The sequence below is a fragment of the Trachurus trachurus genome (genome assembly GCF_905171665.1).
Source record: "Trachurus trachurus genome assembly, chromosome: 1".
Taxonomy (NCBI): domain Eukaryota; kingdom Metazoa; phylum Chordata; class Actinopteri; order Carangiformes; family Carangidae; genus Trachurus; species Trachurus trachurus.
This window is the reverse complement of record NC_139891.1, coordinates 22,995,010-23,021,911: the sequence shown is the minus strand read 5'-3', so window position 1 is coordinate 23,021,911 and position 26,902 is coordinate 22,995,010. Positions and strand designations below refer to the sequence as shown.

The window sequence follows — 26,902 nt, the reverse complement described above, 5'->3', positions numbered from 1 at the left end:
TGAATTGAAAAATAATAATGGACAATATATGGCTACACATTTGTGTTATATTGCCAAAAGCAGACTGATATTCTGAATCAAACATTCCTATTGCAGCACAGGAGTGGGTGAAATGGGTTGAGAAAGGTGTATACATGGGGGGTGGTCAATGGTGGCCCTCAAATTTCTGTCACATGGCCCCTGTAGCAGCTTAATCCGGGTCTGGTTTAATTTGAATTTGCTCATCTATTTCCATCTATATCTCCTTAATGTGAGAGAAAGTCCAGTCATAATTGTGAACAATAGTCATTTTACTACAAAAGACCAGCTTAATGTTAAAATAAATAATAATATATATGTTTTTAAAAGTTACTAATTTATTCATTCATTATTTCCTCGCGAGTCTCCGCCTCCTGCCTCCGTTGACGTCTCGCGATGGCCAGCCAGTGACGCGCGGCAGCGGAGGAGAAGCAGGAGGAGGAGGAGTAGACGAGCGCAGCAGCGTTATTTGGCTTCACATCAAAGGTGTCGTGTTTTGCGCTTCACTAGGCGGACAGACACCACAGTTGGGAGACGCTACAGACTCTTTAGTGTTTGATTTATTTTTGACGAAAGTGACACGCGATTCGCTTGTTCGTGAAGTAAAGACACGAGCGCGGACGCTGGCTACTGGGTCGCACCTGCAGCTGAGCATGGACAACAAAGGCTGATCCCAGCACTGCGCTGCGCCGTGCGGCAGCAAAACCCATGAAAACCAGGCTGCTCACGGAACCTCAGATAAATTGATTTTTATGCAACAACAGCAACAACAAAAAAAGGGACACAAGGAGGCAAGGTGCTGATGCTGCAAGAGGTTCGCGTGCAGGACATCTCGCTCGTTTGGACCTTTAAACCGATCCGCTGTTGCAGGTTTAATTATAGCAACACTTTGTACATGCGCGTCTTACTTCTAGTAGACGATATTTTGTAGGGTCGGGGAAAAAGCTCAGGAGAATATCGGGCCCTCGTCGGTGTATTAATAATTTAATAATCCTCTTTGAACACAATCACAGCAGTTTGATGGTCGCCCTCCACAGCCCAATGTGTTCAATGTGTCCCTAAAAAGAATAAAACAGGAGAATTATGTGGGTCATTCCCGAAGATGTGTTACTAGCGGGCGCATTATGGATCACCGAGAGAGCGAATCCGTATTTTATCCTCCAGAAGCGAAAGGGCCACGGGGATGGAGGCGGTGGGCTGGCCGGTAAGTCCTGTCTTTTATACACTGTCCATAAAAAAAAATACACATCTGATGGAAAAGTGGTGATCAGCTGCTTTGTGACATTTGATGGATTATTCAATCATCAGCACAAGATGTCAGGTGAAGTGGGCGCTGATAATGTGAAGGGGGGTCACATGGCCAATCAGCTGTCATGGGTGGTCTTTCACCTGTATGCCTGTTCCATGGAGAGAGAGGGGGGTTTATTTTACTAATTGATTGACAGCCTGTTGTTTTTAAAATGCTCAACCTTTGACTAAGTGTGTTGACAGTAAACTAAAACCACTTTGGTAGGCAAAGTAGCAGTGCAGTTCTTCCATAAATGAGGTCATACATGATGGGAATACAAAAATGGCTGAGGCTATTCCAGCCTGCAAGGGAGGGAAATTAGATTTCAGCCATACAACAACAATACAAACAATAGAAACTGTGCTTTCAGTGGTGGTGCAGCTGTTGTTTAGGCCGTAGAGCCTCAACAACAGTGGGTCTGTTTGACCACCAAGCAGAGACATGGTCTGTTTGCTTGTTCATGCTGAATCATTCTCCTTCTTCCTTCTCTCACTCCTCCTCCCTCTTGCTTATTCCATCCAAAATGGGTCAAACAGCAGCAGGAAGAGAAGGAAGAGGAGGAGGAGGAGAGGCAGGTTTTGGAAATGACTAGCCTGGCTTCACAGTTTAACAACATGATGTCCTGCTTTTTCTCTCTCTCAGAAATGTGAAATTTTGTTCATATCATGAGCTGTCGGTTCATCACAAAGTCAGGTTTAACAGATGAGATACTGTTGAGCATCTTTTGAACACATAAAGAAGCGAGTCATGTATATTTTGATCATGTAAGCTGATGAGATTGTTGAATGGAAAAGCCAAATGAGCTGATATACCCATATACAGATATATAGATCAGTATCAGTTTAAAAAATAATGTCTTTAATGCTAAAATTAGACACAGGGCCTCGGCATCAAATAATAAAGCAGGATCACTATCAAGGCTCTTGTGTTGGATAAGATTTCATTTTCAAAACAGTTGCAGCACAGTTACCCTCACAGTTGCCCCCTTTGCCCACATGGTAATCCAACCTTAATGCTGTACTGTACATTAGGCACAAATTCAGAGATTATAGCAGTGAAAAGTTTCATTTCAGTATCAGCTCGAGGTTATTTTTTGTTTTTCGTTCCAACGTGAAAGTAATGTTTCTATCCCTGATTGATCAAAGTTGATCAGCTCAGTTTCTGTTCCCTGCTGACTGGTTGTCACTATCTTATCAGTCAGTGTCACTGCTCATTTAGTGTGAACACCAATAACTTTAACGAGAGTAAAATCTCTGACCTAGGGCATCTTACAGTTTCATGTCACAATATGACATACATTACGTACATCATGACATTGTACCGTGGTTCCCAACCTTTTTCTTCTCTCCACTGTACTGGAGACTTTAGACCCCATAATACCATGCAACATCAAATTGTAAACCCTATAGGCTTCATATGTGTGTCAACTGTTCTCCTGTGTGTGACAAGTGGCCTAAATTTCTGTCTTTCTTTTCATAGTAAGTATGTAAATTAATTAAGTAAGTAATTGACAAAACAGGCAAAAAAAGACCAAAAAAAGGAAAACATCAGTTTCAGAACATATTGGCCATTTAATCTTCTTTGATATCAGTGTTTAACAATTAGACGAGCGGACGCCTGTTTCTCAGTCTCTGGTGTGTTCTTACTATGGCAACACAAAGCGTGCTAAGTGGTGCTAGGGGATGATGTCATTGTTATGTAAATGCTGAGCTTGCTGACTTGTACTGTGTGCCAGTTGGCACTCAGCGCCCATTGACACTGGCACTGTCCTCAAGCAGTTCTTCCATGGAGTCGGGGACGCCATCAGCAGCGCCGGGACGGAGCCTTTAACAGAGATACAGACACATACAGTAGCTGGCTGCATGTCTGGAGCTCCAGTGTTGCAGCTGACTGGCAGAGGGCCAGCGTGGTTCAGTGGGAAATGGCAAGTGTGTGTTTGCTTTGATGATGCATGGCTTCACCAGTAAGCTGCAGCATCTGGTCGAGCTGCTGGTGGCAGCCATCATGGAAACATGCGGTACAAAGGCTGCATGAGCAGAGACGGACAGAAGAGAATTAAAGGAATGCATCAAGCATCCGATGTGCTGCTCTTTGTTTCTCAACACATAAATAAGTGAAGACTGGTTGGACATCCATCCATCCATCCAGTCTTTTGGTTCCTCCTAAAACCTCTGAGCCTGAGATGTCAAACAGGACGTAATCTTTGGAGTTACATAACTTTATTAGCTTTAAAAACATTATAAAGGGCTTTATACTTTATCTTGCATCTATCTTGGATTATTTATGTTATCTTGTTTAAAGTGTCTAAATTGCTTATCTATCTTGGGATCAGCTGACGCAAAAACCTTATTGAAATATAAATCGATACTGGGTGAATGAATGCTCATGACTGGTGTTTACATCAGTTAAAAAGTAGTTGCGTGAAGGATCAGGATCCTCTGAGGAGTTGCAAGAGGCGACTGGTTATGAGATTATTGATAAGAATTAGACAGGAAAAGATAAGAATTATGAAGTCTGGTACTAATTATTTTAATTTTTGAGAAAGTAACCTGAGAAAGTAACATCATATTGATCAGACTGCCCTGTAACTTAGACATAGGTTATCTGTGGTGATGAAGGGTTATGAGACCAAAAAGCCTGGGAACCAATGATCTAAAAACAATGCAAAGAAACATTGTTTGACCAAACAGCAGGCAACAAGCAAATGCAGTTCTGACAGACAGATGTTTCCGCTCAGCTGTGTGTTTATTTGCATAAAGTGTTTTACCAGATAGGCAACCTGCTTCTAACAGTCACTTACAGTTTCATCCTACAGTATGTCTTGAGTGTTGTTTACACTTCAGACACATGACTGGAGGGGGCATACCTGTGTGCCATGGTGTCACTGTTGGTCAGAAAAGAAGCAAAATACACAACAAAACCTGTTTTCATCAGACAACATTAGATATAAATAAACTTAGAATCAGGCCATCATGTCACGCAGCCTGACACAATGAGGCTTGGAGCATAAAATTACACAATGATTTGAGTCAGAGAACAACACGCTATTTCACAATCTATATGGTAATTACTCTTTTTGTTAGTCTGAAAGTGCGCCATGTCAGACACTCTGCGACCCAGTTCTTTGTAGGCCAGTCGGTTATCTTGAACTTTATGACCACTGATCTGTGTCACCTGGATGTACAGTACACCTAGTAATGGGAGGGAAGAGTAGTGATACTTTTGTGAAACACGTGATGATGACGACGTTGATCTCGGCTCGTCTCAGGTTTTCTGTTATCTGAGACAGTATTGATTTTAAGTCCAGGGGAGACAGTTTTTCCTTTGCGAGCTGAATGCAAACGTCCCACACCAGCAACCCTCCCCCAAAGCTGTTTTTTCCCCTTCTTTTTTTTGGCACAGAGAGGATATATAAACAATAGAAAACAAGTAGCTTTTTTTTCTTCAAGCTGTTGGTTTGGCTTCCTATTCTTCCACTGAGTGAAAAACACCAATGTTTCAGAGGAGGTGATTTGTTCTGCTTTAACAAAGGGGAGCTCTGCTTGTGTCCTTGTTTCTAAGCAGAGGCATCACATGATTTTATAGCTGTTGCTCTGGTTAGAAGGGGATTGCTCAGTTTGAGCGGTTTTCCAGCTACCCAGAAGTGCTAATAATAATCATGATAAACAACAGAACATGTAGAGTTAGAGCAGCGTGTTGTCTCTGTTTTGCAGACTGTGCACCCACACGTTGGGCGTGTGGAAGGAAATTATCAGTGTAAAAGCCGAGGTGTGAGTTGGAAGAAGCAGTCACACGGACTTTGTCTCTTTGGTTCGATGAGTTGATGCTGCACAGACATGTGATGTTCGTGGTTGTTTGTTATGAAATATAAAGGACAAACTTCACCTTCATATGTGTTAAATAAAATGTCATCACAACAACATTACACAAAACCATGAGCTGAAACTATCTCTGTTATGGATTTAGCTCATATCGGTCTGATAAGGGGAGGGAGAGGGTGGGATGTTAAGTGGTCTTGCACCTTCACTGCTCTCCTTCCTTGTGCATAATCCCCCAGCTTCCTGCGTTAAACCTCAACACACACATTGTTGGCTGAACCATTCATTTCTTGCAGTTCAACTCAGGTCAAAACTTGTTGATTTTCATGAATTTGCTGCATCAGCTATACCCTCCCACCCAGCGCCCCTTTGAGGGTGGAAAGCCAACCTTCTCTGAGGTTAATGTGTTAACACCTTTTTGCACTTTTTGGTTAGAGGTGTTTTTTTCAACCTTGGGAGGAAGTCGTCTTCACACCCTCCACAGTTGTTTATTTCTCACAAAGGGACTAAACCGAGCTCTCATGCTGCATTACCTAATTAGTTTCAGTGCGATTGAGCCGCTGGTCTTTCACACCTGATCGCCTTTGTTTAATTTGAAAAGGTTGAAGTGTTTAGTAAATATAGATTTAGTTTTGTTTGCAGAATAGTCTTCATGATGTTCAGTCAGTAACATCTGGCACAGAAACCACCCTAACTCTGTCCCAGGTTAGTGACATCTATCAGGTCTGCCAGTTATTTGAGGCCCCAGCTGCTTTAAAGCACTGAGATACTGATAAGGAGGGAAATAAGAAGGAAATCGAAGATACATCAGTGTTGGGAGAGAGGTATTGACATGAGGAGAAGGCAGCCAAGGACTCTATCTATATCTAAAGTCTAAAAGGAAGGCAGGTCAAGTCAAAGTAATACATTTGTACTTGTATCATTTCTGTCTTTGCTCAGACTAAGAAATAAGAAAACATTTCAATTTCCCTTCAATTGTCTTGACTTCTCTCTTTCCCCTCCTCCCCCACCCCCTCATTCTCTCTCTCTGTGTGACTAATGCTGTGTTTGCCCTGATGAGCTGCTGAAACAAAAATAACCCTCTCTTTTAGTCTCTCGTGGCAGCTTTAACGTATACCTCCTCTGAACTCAGTGGAGAACACACACACACACACGGCTATGAACAGTCACACAGTTGTTCAGGAGAATGGCATCGACATTGTTATGTTGTAAATGGCAGGTGCATCGATAAAGAGAGACACTGGCACACACACACATGCATAGACACACACGTATAGGTTAATGTGATAACAATTAGGGCATTTAGGTTGTAAGCCTGAATTTGAGAGGTAGGCCGACAGCTCGACTGAATCTCACTCAGTAAAAATTTTAGGGCAGGTTGACACACAGATGTTTTTAGATAGAGAGACATAAGGTTACGTAGCATTAACTTCATCTGTTGTCAGTTTGGCAGCATTTCAGTTTTTGGCGTAAAAAGTTTGTAAGGTTGTTTTGAAAAGTGTTATAGAAATAAAGTTATTATTATTTATTGTAATAATTTTACACTGGAAAGTCCCACCAGCAAAAAGGCGGCATGTACAGGATGCACTGCTGCAGCATGAATGGCGACACTAGTGTAGGAGTATCATTTTATAATTATAAGTTTAACACTGAAACACACCTCATGACATTCAGCCGTTCTATCCTCCACTCGTTATCAGCTGACATGATCAGATGGCGTGAGGGAGGACATCTATACCGTCCTGTACCTGACCTATGACGAAGTGAAACTTGGAACAGAGCTGCTCCACCACCCTGAGCCTCTGGAAATGTACATGTGTCCTGCATCTCTGACGCATTGAAAGCTGAAACTCATGTATAACACAGTATGTTGTCAATCAGTCAACGATTGGCTGATTGATCTGGTAAACAGAAAGTTTGTTAAACTCTGCTCGTATTGTTTGTTCGGTAGAAAAACATTATCGTTTCTGAGTCCATGATGAGAATAACGCCAATGGCATCACCTGGATTGTTTTTCTCAGACTAAACACAACTCCTTCACATCCATACACGACATTGTATGAGTGTGTTCTCATGCTGAGTGGCACACTGCCCCCTCTCTTTGAAAGGGACTTCCCCTTTAAAGAGCATTAAAAGTTCAAAAGACAAAGCTGGAGGAGGATAAATACCAAACAAAGACATTTTGTCCACAACTTTCCAAAGCAAATAGGTTCATGCTTAAGGGTTGGCACTGGTCTGTAGGGTATTAGTGATTTACTTACCGTGAACAAGAATTAGTTACAACTTAAACGCTTTATGGAGGGTGACTTATTTAGAGAGTGTTACTGCTCTGAAACTAAAGCTGTAATGTATAGCGCGTCAATGCGTGACAAATGAGCTTATGTGGCTGTATTTATTGTAGCTGATGCAAACAACCGTCATTTTCTGTGCTTTCTGAGAATGAGTGTCTCATAAAAAGCTTTAAATGCACCATTATATATTCCTGTCCTTTGTCACCTTCTCAGTTTGTCAATTAGTTTCACACATCTGCCTGTGTTTATCATGGGGTCTCAAATGCGTCCACAAATACAACTCTACCACAGGAGTCTAAGCCAGAGTCGCGTGTACCGGCTTATGCATATCATGTCTAACAGGTCTAACCAATAAAACACATGCACACATGTATAGACCACTGACATTCACCGCCAGGATGTTTTTTTACAGATACTCAAATCTTAAACCACAAGACCTCATGTGCTTCCTCTTTTGCTCAGGCAAAACAAAATGATCTGAAAGCTAATGGCTTTCATTTGTCACACATCTCACATGGTCGTCTGTAAGAGCTGTTGTCTGACAGCTGAACAGATGTATAAGTTGTATGAAATGTAATGTGTTGTTTTTAGACCGACAGCTCGATTTCCTTTTGTGTGTTTCCTGCTGTTTGCTTCTCAGTATTGAATAATAGTTTCCTTTGTTCTTCCAGGTTTGCTGGTCGGGACCTTGGATGTCGTCCTGGACTCAAGCGCTCGAATGGCTCCATATAGGATCCTCTACCAGACGCCTGACTCTTTGGTTTACTGGATAATTGCTCATGGTATGTGCATTTTAACCCCGGTTCAAATAACTCTGAAGGAAATGCAGGTATTTGGAGAAAAGCAAACCACTGACCTCAGGCCTAATTGAATATAATTGGTCGATTTACACCAATTCATGTGATTTCTATCAGCTGATTTTGATGACACAGGTGTGAGTTGTTCCAGTGTGGACCCCTCTGTAACTGTACCTCCCCCCCTGCACATCCGTACCCCAGTCTGCACACAACACATGATGTTCTCACATCCTGCCTTTTCCCATGTTGGCTGCTGAATGCCAAGCATTACATCATGCCCCGGTGGTTTTAAAGAGCAGGATTACGGGAATGGGTGCTGAAAGCGCTGCTCAAACATGAGTGGATGTGATGTTTCAGCTCATCACTTGATGGAGTTTCATTACGATTTCTTGTCCTTTGCTGGTGTTTACCTCCACTTGGTTCCTCCGGTTTTTATGTGGAAGAGTGCTTTGTATAGTCTGTGGGAGTAAATTGTGTAAATTAGCAGGTAGACTCGAGATTGATTGGAAGCTGCACTCTTTGCCATTCACAATGAAATTATCATCTATTTATCCAGAAAAGCTGTGACACTGACAGTGATTAAACCAAAACCTTCAAGGTATTCAATTTACTATCACAGAAAACCAAGAAATCCAGTATATTATCACATTTGAGTGGCTATAGAGCCATTTAATCTGCGGCTTTTCTGCTCACAGAAAAATAATTTGAATTCACATTAACTGGTTTTCCGAATTGCTGATGATTAGTTTCAGACTGACCTCTCAGTAAATTGACTCATTTCAGCTCTATACAAAACATTTAAGTGAAAAATTACTAAGCAGTCACTCTGCATTGGGTCAGCCTGAAAATAGAATAACAGAGCTGCTTCAACTGCAGACTAAAAAGAGAAGAATCAGAGGCACATTTGAAGACATAAATAAGTTAAAAGGCCATTATTGGAGGTCTGTTTTTTTTATTATTATTCTCTGCCTTTTGTTGTGCTTCAATCGTGTCTGTGTTTACAGTTTTGATATGTACTACTCCTACACATCTACAGTAGTTCTCGAGTATGTTTTGCACAGAAATCAATGAGACTTGATAAGATTCTGACATTAGAAAGTGAAGGTTCAAACTACTTTGTTTTAATTGGATTAAGACAGGATGTGATTGAAACGCTTAACGCTCAATTACAAAAAGAGCGATATTTGTGTTCCCTATCTGAAATGGAGTCCTGCTGAAGACCAGCCTGGCTGTGAAATGGCATTGCCCCCCACTCCTCTGTCTCCCTCCCCACCCCTCCCACTTCTTAATTCTGCGACCCAGAGATGGCAGGACAGTGGAGCAGTCTGGTAGATGTGGATAATGCAGTGTATGTGCACTCACTGAAGGGCTGTTTGCAGCACTGTTGAGGGATAATGGTCCACAATGGCATCTATTATGGCAATGAATATCTCCCATGGCCACAAAAATCTGTTTTGGCCTTACTGACTAACGACAATAACAAGATGCTCAATGGAGCATTTGAGTTTACTCTTGGCTCTTGACATGTGACTTGAGATACTGCTGCTGCCATCACTGGTTCAAAGAGGAACACCCAGCTCACGCGTTGTTGGTGATTCACTTGATGAATTATTTATCAACTGGTCTTTAAATGTCAGAAAATGAGTGAAAATGCCTGTCCTCATATAACTTCTTATCTCAATGGTTTTAATTCCAAAGATATTCAACTTACTATCGTATTCACCTCTGGGATGCTGCAGCTACTGACTGCAGCACATATCGGCCACATATTTGCTAAAAGAAATTGACCTAAAATGTTGAAATATCCCTTTAAATGATAAATAAATATAATAAGTGTTGCTCGTCAGTTTACTTATTGATTAATTGACTAATTACTACAGGTTTAATTTGTTTCTCACTGGGTTTTTTAAATGAATATTTGAGTATTCCCTTTTAAGAAGAAAAAAAACATGTTTCATTAAATGACTTGTGTTGTTGTGGCACAATAATCGTCATTTCTGAAACATTACACCTCCGTGCTCCTTCTGTGAGCTCCCTGCCTGAGTGCTCTCTCTGTCTTCCCCTCCTCCCTCCTCTGCAGGAACCTCCCGGAAAGAAATCACAGAGCACTGGGAGTGGCTGGAACATAACCTGCTGCAGACACTCTCCATCTTTGAGAACGAGAATGATATTACCACCTTCGTCAAAGGGAAGGTTCAGGTAACTAAAACTGTAGTTTAGTAATGTTTGCTCTTGCATTTTTCTGTGTGAAATTAACCAAGTACTATTGTTAATTTTGGATCAGGAAAAAAACAGACCAAAGGTCTTCCCACTGTACTCAGAGCTTCCACCAAATTTAATATAACAGAGGAACTTATCAGTCAAACAGACATCTGTGTCCGTCATTGCATACTAAGTGGAATAATTATTATACAGTAAATGCACATAAACCCATCATCCATCACTTTGGTGGCTGATTAATACACAGTCGGCCTTGAGACTAGACCAAAAAAGCAACGATGATAAATGTTGTCCAGTCGTCTTAACTCTCCCTGGTTTCATTGTTATGCTTTAGCTGTATTTTAAGCTGAGTTTAATATGCGCTATAGCCTCTGCCAGGAAGCTTTTATGAGAGGATGGTGCAGTCTTGGTGCAGTAGGCTACATCTGTAGCTTGGATTTTTAAATCCTCGACACTGAAAATGGCCTTGAGAAAATCAGGTTGAAGACCTTTGCAACATACATTAAAAATCTGCATCAAACAATCATTTTTCATTTCACTCTTCCACTTAACATCTTGCTGCAGGGCATCATCGCAGAGTACAACAAGAACCATGATGTCAAAGAGGATGATGACACTGACAAGTTCAAAGAAGCCAGTTCCAAGTTTCGCAAACTGTTTGGGATGCCCGAGGAGGAGAAACTGGTCAACTATTACTCCTGCAGCTACTGGAAGGGCAAGGTGCCTCGGCAGGGATGGCTCTACCTCAGCATCAACCACCTCTGCTTCTACTCCTACCTACTGGGAAAAGAAGGTTGGATGGAAACCTTATCTTTGTGTATTACCTATGCTGACTTGTCCTGCAGCCACATGAAACTCTTCATCTTAAAACATAACAAAATATATAAATATATGTAACAAAAATATGTTAAATAAATCCTAAATCTTATTACTTAATGTCACATAAACCAATGTACAGATAACCATGACGACAAACCTGCTGCCAACATTTTGATTATCCCTTTAGTGATCCTGCCAGCTGGATAAGATTAAAGGCAAAACATGGAGATTATCAGGCACAGTGCTGCACAGCCTCCACCAACCGGCACTGGTTTTGTACCCGAGAACTATTTTAATTATAAGATCCTGTTTAATCCATTCATCTAATTATAAATTCAGCTTTGAAGTCTCAAAATATAAGATTACACTTCTCCAGCAGAAGTCCTTTTTAGTCTGTCTTTCCCAAATAATTGTCATCTACAGGTCTGATTGGCTCCCTTTTCTTTTAGTTGTATATATTTCCATATTGGTTTTCCTCTTTTTCCTTGTATAAACCCCACTAATGGTTATTTCAAATACATTGAAAAGTGATGTATAAATATGGAAAATCTGTAAAAGTCTCTATTTTTCAAGACCATGTGTACACTTAACTATACTTGCATATTATAGTGTAGCAGGCCATATTACACCTCTCTGTGTGTGAACTTAATATCAGAGCCAAAGAGGCTAAATCGCATTTTACACCACTCACTTTTTGCATGCATCTCAAGGTGAGGCGGTTTGCAAGTCCACAGCCATATCCTGAGGGCAATCTTAGTGCATTGATCTTCTATATGTTAATGTGTAGAGATATATGAATCTTAATGTCTCTCTTTGTCTCTCTCTCCTTGCATCAGCCAAACTGGTGGTGCGTTGGGCCGACATGACCCAGCTGGAGAAGAGCGCCACCCTCCTGCTGCCCGATGCGATAAAGGTGAGCACCCGCAGCAACGAGCACGTCTTCTCCGTCTTCCTCAACATCAACGAGACGTTCAAGCTGGCGGAGCAGCTGGCCAACATCGCCATGCGTCAGCTCCTGGACAACAAAGGCTTCGAACAGGACCGCTCGCTGCCCAAGCTCAAGAAGAAGTCGCCTAAAAAGGTGTCGGCGCTCAAGAGGTAAAGAAGGACTGATGGGGTCGCGGGAACAGTAATGCTCATCAATAATAAATGTTGTTTATACATGTTTACAACGTTATGGTTGTTTAAGTAATTGGTAATCCAGATTCTCCAGGACAGAGGATGAAAGTCTAAAACTGCCAAACAAGTTGCACAACACCCATGTGTGAGGAAATAAAAGGGTGTTGTTGTATTTATAAACTCAAATAGATGTCTGTGAGATCTTAATGACCTCAAGCATGAAAGCATGACTTTGTTTCACTGGCACTGCAGTGTTTTATTTTGCCTCTTTTAATCATTTGCTGCTGCAGGGTGATTGTTCTTATGTAAGATTTCATTTTACCTACACAGACAATCAAACGTCTGTTCCAATAGGACTCTTATCTAATAGGATTGTGCGTCCTTTAGGGATCTGGACGCGAGAGCGAAAAGTGAACGCTACCGGGCACTCTTCCGTTTGCCCAAAGATGAAAAACTGGACGGACACACCGACTGCACCCTGTGGACCCCCTTTAACAAGATGCACATCCTGGGACAGATGTTTGTCTCCACCAACTACATCTGCTTCACCAGCAAGGAAGAGACGCTGTGTAGCCTCATCATTCCTCTGCGTGAGGTGACTCTTTTTTAAATATGTCTCTTTGTTTATTAGTCATTTTACAAAATTAGACTTGTGGAATAAGTATTTTACTCATCGTGCTGTCACCAAAACAGCAGTCGGTTGGCAGTAGCTTGAAGTAAATCAGGAAGACATGTGAATGTGTTTGATGGCGCTGTCTGGCAGGGGGTTGTCACTGTCTATCTGCTCTAAAAGAGAGAGATACACACAGAAAGACAAACTGTCTGTCATGCTGAATCACTCTCATATACTTCTGGTTGCACTGGGTTGCACCAGCCATTTGAAAACTCACTGCAAAGTTTGTGCCCTTACTCAATCCCCATTGTTGAATAGTTTCAATCGTAAAGACGAAGCTGTAATTAATGACTTTATTATGGTTAAATCAATCCTTCACATAATAGCAACAAATTATGGGTTGCCAGGTTATAGTAGTAGTAGTAGTAGTAATTTATTTGTCCCCGTAGGGAAATTGAGTATGGGAAATGCTTTTAAAACTTAAACTTATGAAAAACACCTCCATACCTGCAGTTGAAAATGTTAAGAAGTCATTAAAAGGGTAAATTATTCTAAATTTGTAATAATCTATCAGGACATGTTATTCAGTTGGTTATTCATGTTATTAAATCAGTAATAGTGGGTTCCACGGTGTAAAATGTTTATAATTTATTTATAAATGGCCTTTGGATAAATGGATTTAGAAAGAAAAAAGACTACGCTGGAGGAGGATTTTTGACAACCCAGAGAACAAAAAGTTTTTAGTAATGGCTTCACCTTATTTATGAAGTATTGGTAAATGAGTAAAAATGCTATTTATTAATGTATTATTGGTTGTCACTGCACTGTGACTGAAATTGTGAATGTTTCTCAATTTCTTTCAGGTGACCATTGTGGAGAAAGCAGACAGCTCCAACGTGCTGCCCAGCCCACTGTCCATCAGCACCAAGAACCGCATGACCTTTCTGTTTGCAAACCTGAAGGACCGAGACTTCCTCGTGCAAAGGATCTCTGACTTTCTGCAACAGACCACCTCTAAGATCTGCCTGGAGAGGGAACTTACTGGCAGCCTTAACAGCTCCGATGATGAGGTAGGAGAGGAACCTTTAATTTGACAGTTTTATAACATGCATAGTTTTTATTTGACTGTTAAGTCTTGAGGAATACTTATATGGTTTCCCCTCCAGGTGTACTCCCAGCCTGGATCCCTGCTTTCCAGCAGCCCACAGCACAGTCTGAGCTCCGAAGGTGAGCGGACATTTAACCTCAATGACAGCAGTGTGCCCACAGCTACACAAGCCCTCATGACCATGTACCGCCGCCGTTCGCCTGAGGAGTTCAACCCCAAGCTGGTGAGTTCAGTTACACTTTGTCAGATACAATCAAAAGCGAGTGATGCCTTATCTAACATTAGTCTGATCTAATAATAGATTCTATTTCCCTTAAGGCCATTTGTAGTCTTGGATTCAGAATTATTAAAGTGGACTTTTATTTGCTGGGCTTTCTATAATTGGCATTTTCACAGCGTTACATTGGATAGAAACTACGCCGCATGGATAATCACTGTTAGCAGAAATCTGTTTTCTCTGTAAGACTTAAAGACTTTAAACCTTTACCTGTGTTTGTAATCCTCAATTCAATGGGACTTTGACTCTGTATTATAGAATATGACAGTATTCATCCTTTGTGGAGTGTGGAAAAAACGTCATGCCAGTGATTTAAGTCCAAACTGCTGGTAAACAACAGGAAAGAAGCTCACTGTAATTGTGCACTTGACATACAGCATCTCATGAGATTGTTTCTCCCTTTGCTCAGGCGAAGGAGTTCATGAAGGAGCAGGCATGGAAGAACCACTTCACCGAGTACGGACAGGGAGTGTGTATGTACCGCACTGAGAAGACGAAGGAGCTGGTCCTCAAGGGGATTCCTGAGAGCATGAGAGGGGAGCTCTGGCTGCTCTTCTCTGGTGAGGAAACGATCAGGGAGGGGAGGCCTGAAATAAACACGGGCTCCACACACTCTGGGCGAGCAGTGCTGCATTTGATTCAGTGATGCACTGCACTGAATGAGACCACACCCTGCATACTGCGTGCTTACACTTGATCACATGATATTTTCTGCAGGTGTTATTTACCTGCTGGTTTCATGTTGATAATTGCATAAGACAAGAACAGCTAGTGTGAAACAGGAATACTCTGAAATGTATCACTACATGTATTGTTTTCCTTCAACATAAGTTATTTTTGTGTTGCAGGCCTCTATAAAACACACAATAACAATATTTACCAGTTTATTTATGGTACAGTGCTGCGGGTGTTGATTATGCAAGAATGAAGAAGTTGTTTGTTTTTTTTAAAGTCATTCTTCAAATGGCGGCTTCAGCCTAGGTCGGCCTCAGGCAAGATCTGAATAGGCCTCTTGTCAGATTCAAGTATTTTTAGACTTCTGAGGCAGTCTGCAGTGTCTCACAGGAAGAAGTGAAAAATTAGAGAACTCAGAAAAAAACGTATTAGACCTTAAAAAAAAGAGTTCAGTGCCGTACACCAAAACTCTTTAAACTAAAGCATTGTACATATGCAATTAACATACTCAAGTAGGCCTACTGATATATACAGAGTGTCTACGCACAAAATAACTGTTTAAAGGACTTGGAGTGTAAATCCAAACTTGACCATTCAGAATAAAGGAGGTTTGGAGATTTTCATGAAGCAAAAACAAATGAACTGTGTGAATCAGCTAAAACAAACAAACACGGTAACTCCTGTTGCAACATGCTACATATTCAGGTATGCACATGTTCCCTGTTTACAAGCACAGTCATGTGTTACGCAGCAGCTTGTAGTCATCGTCACCTGAGCAGAGCCGTGTCCCAAACAGCTCGTCCTGCTCTCGAGTGACTCTCTCCTGGCTCACTCTGCTTGTTGCCATGGCTGCATTGTGTTGACCTTAGTCATGCTCACCTGCTGTTATCCGAGTTCCTCTCTAATAATCAGAGAAATATTTACAAAACAATTTGCAACATTCACTTGTCGCCTAATAGGCGTCTCTTTGCAGAATGAAGGGTGTGAAACTAGTTTGGTGAAACTCAAGCATGTTTCAATAAGCACGCGTACTATACTGTATGTGAGTAATTAAACGAAGACTTATGCAAATCGTATTGAGTGCAGAGCTTCTGATAACCTGCTAAACCTGCACACAGACCTCTTTGGCGTTCGAAATTCAAATACCAGTGTAATTGCAGTTACAGCCAATGTACTATTGTCTACTGTATGTTTACTTTACAATCGATTTGCATTCAGGGAGGTTGCTGCAGGCTGACGTGTGTGGACTCTGACACATCAAGTTTGAAATATTGGATAATAAAACTGAAAGTTAGATGAATATCAGTTTATCGTCCCGTGATATCAGCATCGATTCAAGACTGAAAACAAACCACAAAGAGATCTGCGACTACACAGATGGAGTCTGCTGAAACTACTTTACCACATCCCCAATTTAGATGATATTCGTCCTTGTGCAGTTTGTCACACTTGAATATTCTTTGCCTGGAGGCAGAAAATAATCATTTAAACTTAAATGGTTTCATTAACTCCATAACAAACACTGGCACTAAAGATTTAGTTGTCTTTTACATAGAGTAGAAGTTGCTCTCAACCTTTAATTCTCATGTTTTCTTTGTTTATTTTCCCCCCACAGGGGCGATTAACGAGATGGCCACTCACCCTGGATACTACGAAGACCTGGTGGAGAAGTCGATGGGCAAGTACAACCTGGCAACAGAGGAGATCGAGAGGGACCTGCACCGCTCTCTGCCCGAGCACCCGGCCTTTCAGAACGAGATGGGCATCGCTGCCCTCCGCAGGGTCCTCACCGCCTACGCATTCAGAAACCCCAACATCGGATACTGTCAGGTACGCACTCCCTTGTTTCTGTTTCCACATGAGCTGGCAGAAATAGAGCAGTGCTTGAATACTTGATGTTTTTGTTCTTCTCTACGTCGACTCTACAGGCCATGAATATAGTGACGTCTGTGCTGCTGCTCTACGCCAAAGAAGAGGAGGCCTTTTGGCTGCTGGTGGCGCTCTGTGAGAGGATGCTGCCCGACTACTACAACACTAGAGTTGTTGGTCAGTATGTGCTTTTTCTTGTGAAAACGTTGTGGTGGCAAAAATGAGTTCTCTCTGTTCAGTAAAGAATTAAAAAGAAAGTTTTCACATGTCGGCTGTCTTTCCTTGAGGTTTAATTAGCATTCATGAGTGGAGTCACACATACTGTACAACTGAACAGCATATGTTCTCAGGCTCACTATCTTTATAGTTCCCAATCACATACCAGTAGACACAATATGGCACCTCCGGTGGTTCTGCCTAGCTTCACCACCAGGACAACAATCGCTTGTAAATTTCCACAGGACACTCTGTTGTGGGAGCACAACATGATTATACAACACTTGTAAAGCATAATATGGGTTAACATCAAATGTTTATGTTTGATTCACACCCAGTTGTGTTTCATGGTATTCAAATACATGTATGTATAGCTTTTTTTATTGTAATTCCCTCTTTATGCTGCTTTTTTGGGCCAGAAAACAAGTTGTTTATTGTTTAACATTCTCCTCTTCTCCCCCCCAGGAGCGCTGGTCGACCAGGGTGTGTTCGAGGAGCTGGCCCGGGAGTACGTTCCACAGCTGTACGACTGCATGCAGGACCTTGGGGTCATCTCCACCATCTCCCTCTCCTGGTTCCTCACCCTCTTCCTGTCCGTCATGCCGTTCGAGAGCGCAGTGGTGGTGGTGGACTGCTTCTTCTACGACGGCATCAAGGTCATCTTTCAGTTGGCGCTCTCAGTGCTGCACGCCAACATCCACCAGCTGCTGGGCTGCAAGGACGACGGTGAAGCGATGACCGTACTGGGCAGGTAAGGAGAGACAGGAGGCTTCGATCCAGGATGTTCCACCTTTTAACTTTAACTTATATATTCCCTACTACATCCTCTCTGACTGACTGTTTGTGTGCTGTAGGTACCTGGACAGTGTGACCAACAAAGACAGTACTTTACCTCCCATCCCCCACCTGCACTCCTTACTAACGGACAATGGAGAGCCACATCCAGAAGTCGACATCTTCAAACTTGTCCGCAGCTCTTACGAGGTAACGCAGACGCTGACGAAGAGGGTTTTTCCTACATTTGCGGAAGGAAAAAGTACAAATCTAATATTTGTTAGCTGGATTTGTGCGGCTCTTTGTTTGTCTCCACATTCATTCGCGTCTGTCATGTTAGAGCTTTGGATGAAGTGCAGTGTGTTTTCACTTAATATCATTTTGAATGTATCTCATTGAGAAGCCCAGCTGCCTCAGAGCCCCACAATCCTCCTGTTGTCTTCTCCCCATGTTTAATGAAGCAGCGTTGGACTCACTCTGTGTCTCCCTCTCCCTTTGTATCAGAAATTCGACTCTATCCGTGCTGACGTGATTGAACAGATGCGTTTCAAACAGAGACTGAGGGTCATCCAAACCATCGAGGATACAACTAAACGCAACGTGGTAAGGAGGACGTGTTACTGTGTAATTCCTGGAGTTGTGCCGCAAAAATTGCCGTAAACAGGCAACAGGCCAACTCTTTAAGTTTCTTCATTCTGCAGGTCAAATTAGATTTGAACCGAAAGAGCCGCATTCAGGTCATTATTAGATACTCTGCTCTTCCTTTACACTTAATGTTATTTTCTGTCTTCTATTTTTACCTAATGTAATTATATTTTCTAACAGGTCAGAACTATTGTAACAGAGACTGCCTTCAGTATTGATGAGCTGGAGGAGCTCTACGTGCTCTTCAAGGTGAGTTACAGTTCACACGTGTATGTGGTGGGACTAACACATGGTTCTCACCTTTTTTTTGTGTTGCTACACCTCCCACTTGAAGTCATTCAGTCGTGCTCAAGCTGAAACATAGACAGGAAATCAACACAGTCTTGTGTTCTCTGAAGATAATGTTCTCTGAAGATAATGTTATTAATAGCAAAGATATATCTGGGCATTTGGTTGGATGACAAACTGTCTTTTAAAACTCATATCTCTGATCTTACCAAAAAACTTAAGGGAAAATTATCATTCTTGTATCGTAATAGATCTTGTCTGTCAATGGAATGTAGAAAAGAACTTGTTCAGGCCATTTTCTTATCTGCACTTGATTATGGTGATGTCATTTACATGCATGCTGCTCTCTCTACATTGAAACCCCTGGATGCACTTTATCACTCCTCTCTTCGTTTTATTACTGGAAATGTGTTCCAAACCCATCACTGTGTTCTTTATAATAAGGTTGGCTGGCCATCCTTAAGTGTAAGGAGGGAACAACATTGCATGGTTTTTATTTACAAAGCCTTACTTGAAATTTTACCTGTTTATCTTACTAGTTTAATCTCACTTAGAGTCTGTAACTTACATACTCGTTCACAGGACACCTTGGTTTTACAAATTCCAAGTATCAGGACAGAATTGGGGAAGACTGCCTTTCAGTTTTATGCCCCCCAAAAGTGGAATAATCTACAAAACTGTCTGAAACTGGATCATCTTATTTCCTTAGATAGTTTTAAAAACTTATTATCGAATGTTTTTCAACCTGTATGTAATTGTGAATCATGACCTTGTATACTGTATAATTGTGTTTTTGTAATCAGGGCGTCATTGAAAAAGAGAGCTCGCTCTCAATTGACCTTCCCTGAATAAATAAAGGAGAAATGAAAAAAAAATGAAAATGTCTATATTAGTGTTCTACCAAATTTACATCTAGCATAAGCTATTTTTGTTGCCTTTATGTAAACGCACAATGAAGATTCATTTGTCAGGTTATTAATGTTACAGTGTTCATAATGATTCAGATTATTCAAGAGTGAAATTGTTTTCCAGACGCACCGTCAAAGCGCTTCACAAAAATGACAGAATGTAACGATGGGAATGGTTGTCGTTCATTAATCAAGCTCATTCAACCTTTAAATTCAAACTCAGCAAAAAGCAGCACAGTCCACATGTTCTTCAGTAGTACTTTTTCCTTTTTTTATATGGTGTCATTCAGTGTTAACCCTCTCCTCCTCCTCCTCCTCCTCCTCCTCCTCCTCCTCCTCCTCCTCCTCCTCCTCTCTGCAGACGGAGCACCTGACCAGCTGCTACTGGGGCGGCAGCAGCAACCCCACAGAGCGCCATGACCCCAGCCTGCCCTACCTGGAGCAGTACCGCATCGACGTGGAGCAGTTTAAGGGGCTGTTCAACCTCCTCTTCCCCTGGGCCAACGGAGCCCACTCCGACCCACTGGCTTTACGCTTCTTCCGTCTTCTGGACCATAATGGAGACGCCCTCATCAACTTCAGAGAGTTCATCAGCGGCCTGGGTAACTCCAGAAATATATTATCTGTCCTTGAGATTATTCATTGGAAGTAATGACTCATAACATAAGTGCCACTGACTGTTCAGTTGACAAATGGGAGTTTTACACTGTGATGACTTTAATTTAAGATGATGTATCACATTTGGAAGCAGTTCAGATTACGTTCAGTCTCTAAAGCTTGTTGTTCTGTTGTAGGCGTTTTGTGCCACGGCGACCTCACCGAGAAACTGAAACTCTTCTACAAGATGCACGTTTTACCCGGTGAGTGACCTTGGGGAGAAAACCACTTCAATTTTTCCTTTTTAGAGGAAGGGATTATTAGCTGAACAGAAAAGAGGTGGCTCTATGGAAAGTGTCGGCTAGAGAGAAAATGTTACGCTTTGTGCTCTGTGTCTCGCCTCACTGGGTAAATAACTTTCTGCCGTTGTCAGCGTGTTCTTATGAGATAACTGACACACATTAAAACCTTCAACTATTCACTGTGTCGGGTCTGAACCTTACAGCTTTTATAGGATTGTGCACATTACGTTTTTAATAATCTGAGTTGAATATTCTTTTCTCCTAGAAATCACTCACGAACAGGAGGAACCTGACTCCGCCTTCGAAGCCACTCAGTATTTCTTTGAGGAGATTATTTCAGAATCATCAGTCGGTAAGCAGCGAGAGAGAAACCTCTTATTGTCCTTTTGTTGTTGGGATCAAATGTATATTAACATCCCCTCCATTGTATACTCTGTATACACATATGCATGTGAAGCAACATACAGTATGTAATACAACCGTAGCCTATGTCAACATTAGTATTTGATTCTAGACCATACAGTGAACCATAATGCTTTAACTCTTCCTAATGAGAGACATTTTGTTTACAGATAAATACATATTCATGGGAAGAAATTTGGTAGAAGATTTGGTATAGCACCTTTCACAGAAATACAATTCACAAAGTACTTCACAACATTCAGCAATGATGACAATGTTGACAATAGTCAACAACATCCTCATCAAGAGCCACAAGATAAGATTGTAGAAAGAAAGACCACAATGGTGATGACTGATGGCACAATACACAATAAACAATAAACACAGACAACCATGAACCACAAATAGATAAATAGAAAAAGACCCTAAAAAACTCAGCACTTTAAGCAGAGACAAACGCCAACTTGATTAAATGGGTCTTCAGTTGCTTATTAAAAGCTTCTGGGGAGACTCAGACCGTGGACATGAAGGAAGAGAGTTCCAGACCTCGAAGGCACGATCACCTTTTGTCTTCAGTCTAGAGCCGGGGACAACCAATAGGTTTCTGGTCTGACGACCTAAGAGCTGTATTTCTGAGCTGTAGTGAACATGTACGTACTTGTCCGTGACTTGGTGTGTTCCTCAAATCAAGTGCATGGTTTGATCAAAAAACAAAGAAAAACAAAAAGAGGGGTTAATTTCAGTTCTTAAATCCATATAAATTTAACATAAAATACTATATTTTTTTAATTAAAGTACTGTATTTTTTTATTGTGTAGGTTATTCTTAGTAAACTATCAAATTTTACAGTTTCATTATGTTTGTTAAGTGTAATTTCATTTCAACCTCTTCTTTGACCACTGCTGTCAAGGACTCGAGATTGTCATCTGCACGAGTGAAATCTCAGCTGTTGTGGTTGTGGGCCTAAGATGTGACTTGTCAGTAGGATAAAATGTGGCTGTATTAACCTTGAAAACCACAGACACTGCATGCAGCCTGCACTGTGCGCACTGACAGTGATGAAAACACTTGCACAATAACAATCGTGCACACAAGTTCAATTATGTATGTGAGGCAGGGGCCTGCAGGAGGATCCTGTGCTGAATATGCAGAGGAGAGAGAAACGGCTTCAAACGCCCTTGTTGATCTGACAGCTGCTGTTTGGATAATTAAACCTGTGCATCTGATCAAATGTGATACCAGAGACATCAGAGTTTTACTTTTCATATGCATATGTTTCATTAACATCAGGAGAGACTGATGAGATTGTGTTGTATACTGCATTAGGCTTTAAACTTTAAACTGATCAAGATCTGTATGTATGAAGTATGTACTGTCTTTATGATACAGTCTACCCTCTGTAAATGTATCATTTAACAATCTTTCTCCAGAAAATGTGCATATTAATTGTTGATCTCAGTCTCCCTCCATCTTCCCTTAGGTCATGACTCAAAGTGCAGAAGTGAGAAGGATGACGGTTTCGTCAGGGTTACATTTAAGACTGAAAAAGGTAAGAAACAAAAAGAAGGTACAGTTCTTATGCAACAGACGATATAGCCTCGCTCACTTAAAATGAGCAACCAGATGTTTGAGCTCTTTTTTTTTTTCCAAACCATTCATTTGTGAAATTGCTTTCACAAGTGCTGACATTATTAAGTATAACTTTATACATCATACAGATCATCCCTCTAAAAACGAAGAGAGTACTGTTCTTCATTTAAGATGCATGCAACAACTAATTTCTGTATATACATTATATTCCAATAATGATAATGAATTACTAATAGTGAATACATTATATTATTGAATTAATTGTTTCTTTACTTGCTGCACAGAGACAGGCAGACATTTGTGCACTGTCATGCTGTGTTTGTTTTGTTTTTTTCAGTAGTTTTTGTGACTAAAATACTTAACACATTCTTCTCATATATTACAGTCAAGAAACTGAACACACCTGATTACCGCCATTACCTGAAACTGTGGAACCAGGAGACCAAACCTAAACTAGAAAACACCAAGGACCTCCCCAGGCTGAACCAGGTGAGATTTTCACCCTCTCCACTGAATCGTTTGAAACAAAGAAAAAAACAAAAAAAAAAACACATGTGCAGAGTATAACACTGTGCTCCCTTCTTCAGAGCCAGTTCATCGAGCTCTGCAAGACTCTCTACAGCATGTTCAGCGAGGACCTGGCAGAACAGGAGCTCTATCACGCCACAGCCACAGTTACCAGTTTGCTGCTGGAAATGGGCGAGGTGGGAAAGCTCTTCTCATCATCCTGCTCCAGCAGAAAGGAACCCAACATGGAGGGTAAATCAGAGCAAAGCATGTGTATGAGAGACGCCACAGATCCTCAAAACATCCCAGAGGCCGGGGCCGACGACGTGTTCCAGCAGAGGGACCAGGACGACGCTTTTGTCCACGCAGATCTGGAGAACAAGACGAGCCTGAGTGAAGAGGGGAAAGGGGATGAAGAGAGCGAGCAGCTGCCACCTATGCAAGACATAAAGCTGGAGGACTCGTCCCCCAAAGACACTGGCACGTCCTCTGCCATGCTCATCTCGGATGACGAAACCAAAGACGACACGTCGATGTCGTCTTACTCGGTGCTCAGCGCGGGCTCCCATGAGCTGGATGAGAAGCTGCAGTGTGAGGACATTGCAGACGACACGGTGTTGGTGCGCAGCGAGAACGGCGGCAACGGGGAAAGAAGTAACCAGCCTCGTGGCGGCGGTGGGCCCCTCGACAGGGGGCTGCCTCACAGCACGAGCATTGACAAAGACTGGGCCATCACATTCGAGCAGTTCCTGGCCTCTGTGCTCACTGAGCAGGCCCTGGTGCACTATTTTGAGAAGCCGGTGGAAGTGGCGGCTCGTATAACTAATGCCAAGAATGTGCGTAAAGTCGGGCGCCCCCTGTTGTCGACAAGTGACTATGAGATCTCCTTATCGGGCTGAAGTCTCTCAGGGGATTTCCCACTAAGACTTCTGCCGTTCTAAAAGGGAAACATGACGACATCAGTCGGTGGTGTAAAAATGTCTCAACGGGTTTTAGAGGAGAATGAAGGTAAATGTAAAATGTATGTGTATGATAGTTGAATGAATGTGACCAAAAACTGCTCTTAGCAATGTATTTTACCAGATGTGACAGACTTTTATTATTATTATTATTATTATTATTATTATAACAATCACTAGATTCTGTCCAGCTAAGAGGGAACAGGACGTTGATATTAAGATTTGCTCAGATGAAATCAATGTGTACATGTAGTAGCTGTACTTTATAAGACATTATGCATAGGTGTTATCTATGTAATCTCTAGTACTCTTAGGCTGTGTAGCTGTAAATGTCCACAGATACAGTCCAGGTCTAAACTGGGATATAGATAGTCTACAGTACGTACCATCACCTAACATTATATCTGGTCAAACTATTGCTCCCTTACTTTATGATTCCATGTGCTGCTAATCAAGACTCTTTGTTTTTCTCTCATTTCAACAAAAAAGTACAAAACAAAACTGTGAAAATTCAGTGGTAGAGTGAATTTTCATGTGATGTTGTGAAAACTCTCTTCGGCTCCACATCACTTTAATGCAGTATGTCACTTTTCTCTTTTTCATACACATACCTACGACTGACTGGATATTCACTCCCCCCAGAATAATGTTTCCTAAAGTTTCTCCACGTTATTTTCTAACTATAACAACTACAACAACAACAACAATGTTGGAAACAGCACAAAAAATGTTGAAACCACAATTTTGTCAAAACCTCATAGAAAGGTATGTGTTCTAAGAAAAGGTCATTACACTAAAAAACAAAAAAAGCTGTTGAATGAAGAGTCTGCACTTTCTTTATGTTTACAACAATGTGATCCACTAACATGTGTTCGCTTGCCTTTTGCCTAACTATTGTTGTCTGCACTCCAAACTAAAATGTTGTCCATTTTTCCTCTCTCTCTTTTTTTAACACATTTTTACCTCTTTGCTATGTAACTTTTTTTTTTACTTTGCTGTTTACAAATTTAATGTGAATATGTTTTATTTTAAATGTCCAGATGTTGTCACTCTGGACTGTGGATGCATTGTGTATCACTCCATCTTATTAAATCTACAGTTTGATTGATTCAGTGCTGCACAGTCCATTGCCTCAAGCCTTATTTATTGACCTCGTCAGATTCGGTGCCAGTGTAATATAAAGGCAACAGAGACTGTTACTGCCATCTGGTGGAAGATCATTGAACCTACCAATGTCCATTTCTGGAAGAACTCAGCTCGAGCCACAATAAAACTGATTTTTACAAATTAGCAGTTCTTCTTTTTCAAATAGTTTAAAAACAAAAATCAAATTGGTGCGAAAATGAATCAAACATCCCTGGATTTTACAGTTTTGAAAGTAGGATTTAGCTTTCCATTCAGCCACCATTTATATTTGTCAGTGCCAGTGATTTTCTAGTGTGAATCTAGTATTATTTTATTTGTGCAGTACATGACATCTCTCATGTTTTATTATAATTACAACACTGCATTTCAGAGGGATATATTGTAAGCATATAAGTATTTAATTTTTTTTTATACTCGGAGTACATTTTGCTTATAATACCTCAGTACTTTAGTGATTTTGATCTTTTTGATCAAAATTTTTGTTTAGTTTTTTTTGTAAGTCTTTGTGTCAGAGAGACACATTTTTTCAAAATATTGCACTTTTTACGGTAATGATGTGTCAATTTCAAGAGGACAGTGTCTGAGTTCTTTATGACAGAGAGCATCAGCATGTGCCCTATAGAGACAACTGTATTTACCCTCAGCTGGTTTGTTTCTGCAAGAACCAAACACACTGGGGTTGTGGCTCAGGTCGACCAATCACAGCTCGGTGAGCTCATTCACAACAGGAGTCTCGGCAGATTAAACAGAGGCATCCCCTCTCAGACGCCTGGAAAACTAGCAATGATTAATCAGTCAAAAACGGTTTGTGTGTTAAACAACAATTAATGAAATAATACTCGCATCTCTCATCTTCATCTGACTTATAACAACATGACAACATTAAGAAAATGTCACTGTCAGCTGAGCCATGTAGGTCCTGCCTGTATGGTCAACTGTGTGTGGCTCCTTGTAGACTTACTTACTACTACTACTAATAATAATAATGGAATAATCATCACTCCAATATCACATAATAATAATGGAAGAAACAAAACTCCAACATCACAGAGTCCTGCAACAATGTACAGTAGAAGTTGCATTAGACGTTTCTAAATTAAGGAGAATATTAATACTGTATATAACTAAATATACATTTTACAAATGATATAGCGATATTGTGTTTAAGTTTTTGTCCTACCACAAATTCCTTTTTTAAATTTTCATTTTTCTCATTGTAATCTTTTAACAAGTTTGAAATTAATCCTATCTTTATACAAATGTTTCTATCATTTTGACCACATACAGTATGGTCAACATCTATCTGACAACTATCTGACAGGATACAGGATATCCAGCAGCACCACAAACAGCTGAACCTGTTACGGTTCTCTAAACCATTTTTAAAACATTTCAGGGCGGTTGATTTGCACTGTATTTGTTCTAGCTAGTTGTTCCTAAAAACTGGAAACTGAGCGTATGATGAGAGCAAATTGTGTATTATGAGCATTACATTTTTCCTCAGTTTTTCTTATTCCTATATTTCTAATTTGCCCATAAAGTTTGACGTCAGATTTAGGGGAAGGTGTTATGAAATAGGCACCAGCAAAGCCAAAACTGCTGAGAGGCTGAACATGGTATGACGTAAAGTTCTTATCTGCCCCATACTGACCTTTG

The 26,902-nt window shown here is 41.1% G+C and overlaps 1 protein-coding gene across 1 annotated transcript; it reads left to right on the top strand.

Annotated features, from left to right (window-relative positions):
- The first annotated feature begins 446 nt into the window (after nt 1-446).
- tbc1d9 (TBC1 domain family, member 9 (with GRAM domain)) lies at nt 447-25,483 on the top strand. Its single transcript, XM_083977939.1, has 21 exons — nt 447-1,222; nt 8,087-8,197; nt 10,293-10,411; nt 10,997-11,225; nt 12,088-12,349; nt 12,758-12,965; nt 13,847-14,053; nt 14,150-14,314; nt 14,778-14,928; nt 16,659-16,873; nt 16,972-17,089; nt 17,594-17,879; nt 17,983-18,112; nt 18,407-18,505; nt 18,728-18,796; nt 20,105-20,345; nt 20,538-20,603; nt 20,908-20,994; nt 22,525-22,593; nt 23,020-23,123; nt 23,222-25,483. Exons 1-21 carry the CDS (start codon nt 1,102-1,104, stop codon nt 24,038-24,040), a joined length of 3,876 nt encoding a protein of 1,291 aa, XP_083834065.1. The 5' UTR covers nt 447-1,101; the 3' UTR covers nt 24,041-25,483.
- The last annotated feature ends 1,419 nt before the right edge of the window (nt 25,484-26,902 follow it).

Excerpts from the sequence above, each read along its gene's own strand:
- tbc1d9 (XM_083977939.1), top strand. The coding sequence starts at position 1,102 with ATGTGGGTCATTCCCGAAGATGTGTTACTAGCGGGCGCATTATGGATC. Across the intron at positions 12,966-13,846 it reads TCATCATTCCTCTGCGTGAG|GTGACCATTGTGGAGAAAGC; the intron begins GTGACTCTTTTT and ends AATTTCTTTCAG. Across the intron at positions 14,054-14,149 it reads TTAACAGCTCCGATGATGAG|GTGTACTCCCAGCCTGGATC; the intron begins GTAGGAGAGGAA and ends TTTCCCCTCCAG.